The sequence below is a fragment of the Hordeum vulgare genome, chromosome 7H, assembly GCF_904849725.1.
Source record: "Hordeum vulgare subsp. vulgare chromosome 7H, MorexV3_pseudomolecules_assembly, whole genome shotgun sequence".
In the NCBI taxonomy this organism is placed as follows: domain Eukaryota; kingdom Viridiplantae; phylum Streptophyta; class Magnoliopsida; order Poales; family Poaceae; genus Hordeum; species Hordeum vulgare.
Genome location: NC_058524.1, coordinates 2583079 through 2587761, shown reverse-complemented (window position 1 = coordinate 2587761; position 4683 = coordinate 2583079). Strand labels below are relative to the sequence as shown.

General features: G+C 52.1%; 1 protein-coding gene across 1 annotated transcript; it reads left to right on the top strand.

The window, feature by feature from the left end:
* The first annotated feature begins 311 nt into the window (after nucleotides 1–311).
* LOC123406951 (sucrose:sucrose 1-fructosyltransferase-like) lies at nucleotides 312–4087 on the top strand. Its single transcript, XM_045099970.1, has 4 exons — nucleotides 312–800; nucleotides 925–933; nucleotides 1074–1945; nucleotides 3128–4087. The coding sequence occupies exons 1-4, from the start codon at nucleotides 395–397 to the stop codon at nucleotides 3827–3829; spliced, it is 1989 nt and encodes a 662-aa protein (XP_044955905.1). The 5' UTR covers nucleotides 312–394; the 3' UTR covers nucleotides 3830–4087.
* Nucleotides 4088–4683: the final 596 nt, after the last annotated feature.

The following is a 4683-nucleotide window of genomic DNA, read 5'->3' as shown; positions in this document are numbered from 1 at the left end:
TACAAGGAAATGTTTTGCGATGAGAATAGACCCGACCTATCGTCCACCCATTCTGTCACATCCAGCACCACAACCGTAGATCTCGAGACTGGCCATTAGCACAAGAGCAATAATGCCTTCTCATTACCATTAGAACAAGAACAAAGATGAGCATGTGCAACTAAGTGTGAGGTGTTTTTTGTTTTGTACTCGTACAACGGGACGGTAGATGCCAAAACCCTACGCAAAACCCCACAGCTGGTTCCGTTCCACCCCCCAAATAAAAATGCCATATTTACCCCCGAAACCCAGCTATAAAATCTGCCCCAAACTGAAGCCACCACCCATCCATCCATCGGCCAGGAAACAATCTACCCACCCACCTCGGGATCATCGGGCCTGCACCGGCGGCGCCATGGATTCCTCTCGCGTCATTCTCATCCCCGGCACGCCGCCGCTGCCCTACGCCTACGAGCAGCTGCCCTCCTCCTCCGCCGACGCCAATGGCCAGGAGGAGCAGCGGGCCGGCGGTGGCCTGAGGTGGCGCGTGTGCGCCGCCGTGCTTGCCGCCTCGGCCGTGCTGGCGCTCGTCGTCGCCGCCGCGGTCTTCGGGGCCGGTGTGGCGGGCCGTGACGCGGTGGCCGGCTCCGTGCCGGCCATTCCGGCGACGGAGTTCCCGAGGAGCAGGGGCAAGGAGCACGGCGTGTCGGAGAAGACATCGGGGGCCTACTCCGCCAACGGCGGCTTCCCGTGGAGCAACGCCATGCTGCAGTGGCAGCGCACCGGCTTCCATTTCCAGCCGGACAAGTACTACCAGAACGGTACCTACCGTCCCACTTCAGATCCACATTTCTTTTCCTTTTTCCCCGCTTGGTTTGATCGAGAAACTGACCTCTGCTACCTGTTCGCTCCCCGGCGGCGGCATTCTCCGGCGACATCACGCAGATCCCAACGGTCAGCACCACCCACCACATAATAACTATTCTACGGGTCGAATATTCTCGTCAAGAGATTCCTCACCTGTGGAATCTTTTTTTTCTTAAAGCTTTGGAATACATTGACTGAAGCGCATTGTGTGCGTGCATCCATGGCAGGTCCGGTGTACTACGGCGGATGGTACCACTTCTTCTACCAGTACAACCCGTCGGGGTCGGTGTGGGAGCCGCAGATAGTGTGGGGCCACGCCGTGTCCAAGGACCTGATCCACTGGCGCCACCTCCCGCCGGCCTTGGTGCCGGACCAGTGGTACGACATCAAGGGCGTGCTCACCGGCTCCATCACCGTGCTCCCCGACGGCAAGGTCATCCTCCTCTACACCGGCAACACCGAGACCTTCGCTCAGGTGACCTGCCTCGCCGAGCCGGCCGACCCGAGCGACCCGCTCCTCCGCGAGTGGGTGAAGCACCCGGCGAACCCCGTCGTGTTCCCGCCGCCGGGCATCGGGATGAAGGACTTCCGCGACCCCACGACGGCGTGGTTCGACGCCTCCGACGGCACGTGGCGCACCATCATCGGGTCCAAGAACGACACCGACCACTCGGGCATCGTCTTCTCGTACAAGACGAAGGACTTCGTGAGCTACGAGCTGATGCCAGGGTACATGTACCGCGGGCCCAAGGGCACCGGCGAGTACGAGTGCATCGACCTCTACGCCGTCGGGGGCGGCAGCAAGGCCAGCGACATGTACAACTCGACGGCGGAGGACGTGCTGTACGTGCTCAAGGAGAGCAGCGACGACGACCGGCACGACTGGTACTCGCTCGGCCGGTTCGACGCCGCCGCCAACAAGTGGACGCCGATCGACGACGAGCTCGAGCTCGGCGTCGGGCTACGGTACGACTGGGGAAAGTACTACGCGTCCAAGTCATTCTACGACCCCGTGAAGAAGCGGCGCGTCGTGTGGGCGTACGTCGGCGAGACCGACTCGGAGCGCGCCGACATCACCAAGGGCTGGGCCAACCTCCAGGTAAAGAAACCATCACCCACACTTACTTAAAGTGCATGCATTGACATGATGATTGTCCTAATTACCATACGAATTATTATGATCGCATTGATCTTCATCATTGTTGGGTGGGGTAGATCGTGACAGCCATGGGCCAGTAACAACAGTACAGTGCGTAGGCAGGGTGGCTAGCTGTGCAGTGATGGTGTGGTTTGTCGTTTTTGTTGGGTGTAAAAAAACAAATAACGGACGGCTGATCTAGGGTGTGGGCTGCTGTCTAGCTGAGCTGTCAAAAGCTTCAGATCTGGAGAACGTGGTCGGTCCCTTGCTGGCTGCACCCTCGATTTGGTATCTAGTTAATTACTTAATTAATTCCCCAGAAGCATGGAAGCATCTGCCTACTTTCATCACCAAATGACAAACACATAGTACTGCTACAACTGATACTAGGTAATTATGTAAGTATTGTTGCGGTAATGAATTTGTGTCACAAAAATTAGATAGCAATAACAAAGTAAGCGTTGGTCAAAAGTTTATGCCAACCAAGCATGGTACACGGTGCATTTTGAAACGGAGATAATATGTAAGAGTAGTATGTTTTTCCCTCTTCTTCCTAGTAGTAGTATATTAACCATCAAGGTATGTGAGGTGAATGATGGTTAATTAATATTTACTTGTCTGTCGATAGGCCGGCCGGCAGGGCGGCTGAATTAGGAGTAGTTTTCTTTGGTCACTTTCACTAGTATCTCTCTGCAACTTCCAAGTTGCAAAAGCCAATGCACTGTCGTTCAAGAGCTCGTTTCACCATCTCTAGCGTAGCTCAACTATTATCATTATCACATATACAAAAACACATCATGTGCATGCCTAGTCAGTAGCACGTGGAGAGATTTGTCCGGTCCTAGCTAACAAACCACACCAAATCAAATCACGACTTTCTTCCTTCAAATCTTTGATGTTGTTTATGTCAACCTTTTTGTTCCTGTGGTGTTTTCTTTAATGGAAATAAGTAGAGGGCGCGGGACCCTTTATATTAATTAAACAGGAGCCAATTTTTGGTCATGTCTTCTTTTCAAGGTCTTGATTTTGATGTGCACTCATGATTGGTGGATGTACTTAAGCTTAACTATTTAAATTATTATTCTAAAGACACTATTTGAATTATTGAACCAACTGAATTAATGGTGTACGATGTGTGCGCAGTCGATTCCGAGGACGGTGGAGCTTGACGAGAAGACCCGGACGAACCTCATCCAATGGCCGGTGGAGGAACTCGACACCCTCCGCATCAACACCACCGATCTCAGTGGCATCACTGTCGGCGCCGGCTCCGTTGTCCCCCTCCACCTCCACCAGACCGCTCAGCTCGACATCGAGGCAACCTTCCACATTGACGCCTCCGCCATCGAGGCCGTCAATGAGGCAGATGTCAGCTACAACTGCACCACCAGCAGTGGCGCCGCCACCCGCGGTGCCCTTGGACCCTTCGGTCTCCTCGTCCTCGCCAACCGCGCCCTGACCGAACAGACGGGGGTGTACTTCTATGTGTCCAAGGGCCTCGACGGCGCTCTTCGGACTCACTTCTGCCACGACGAGTTGCGATCATCACATGCTAGCGATGTGGTGAAGCGGGTGGTGGGTAGCACAGTGCCGGTGCTCGACGGCGAGGACTTTTCTGTCCGGGTGCTCGTGGACCACTCCATTGTCCAAAGCTTCGCGATGGGTGGGAGGTTGACGGCGACGTCGAGGGCGTACCCGACCGAGGCCATCTATGCGGCGGCGGGGGTCTACCTGTTCAACAATGCCACCGGCACGAGCGTCACCGCTGAGAAACTCATCGTGCACGATATGGACTCGTCGTACAACCATATATACACAGACGACGACTTGGTAGTCGTCGGTTAGGCTGATCGCTTACAAGAAGTTGTGGATTGATTGCTCGGTCGGTGGCTCCCTTTCTCCAAGACACATGTAATGGAGTACTATCGACTCTGCCTATCAGTCCATTTTTGTTCTTCCTTCTCTGGAGTTTGATTTAGTAATTAAGATGAATTAGATGATGTTGATGACAGGGCTATGATGTTGTTGATGATGATGATTGTTCACTTGTAAATCAATTTGTTGGGAATCAAAATGGCATGGATGCCACCAAGTTTAAGTGAATGTATCAAGTTCCTGCTATCCAATTTCTTATTCGTTTTATCTGGAAAAAAATTACATTTTATTCTTTTAGGGAAAGCCATCATGGTGTACTTTATAAACATCATAAGATAGATACATTGTTTTGAGAAAAAAATCCACTAAAAATAGGGTCATACTATGTGTCCGCCGGCTGATCTTTTTAAAAGATCACCCGGGTCACGAGCCGTCGGATCTGCCTTTGTCAAGCAGCGAAGCACGCATTCATCATTGAAATACAAACCTTGTTGCAGAATTATTTCTGCAGCACATGTCCTATTGTAGAATTTTTTACAGCAGTTGGTTTGTTACAAAATATAAACCCGTCGTAGGTCATTACAACACCGCGTATGTTTTGAAAAGATGGTCCTGGTTCCAATAGGGTGTTTGATGAAGATACGACCCTTATTTGAACGCGTGTCATACTGAGGAGGTGGCCGATTCGGCCACTGTTATGATGCTAAGCTTTTTCCCTAAAAATACAGCCAGGAGGAGACTGTTGGGTCGCTCCATATAATCTGTTGGGTCTGAAATGTGAAGTACAGGACTGCACGGCATGAGAAAATAAAACATTTCAAGTA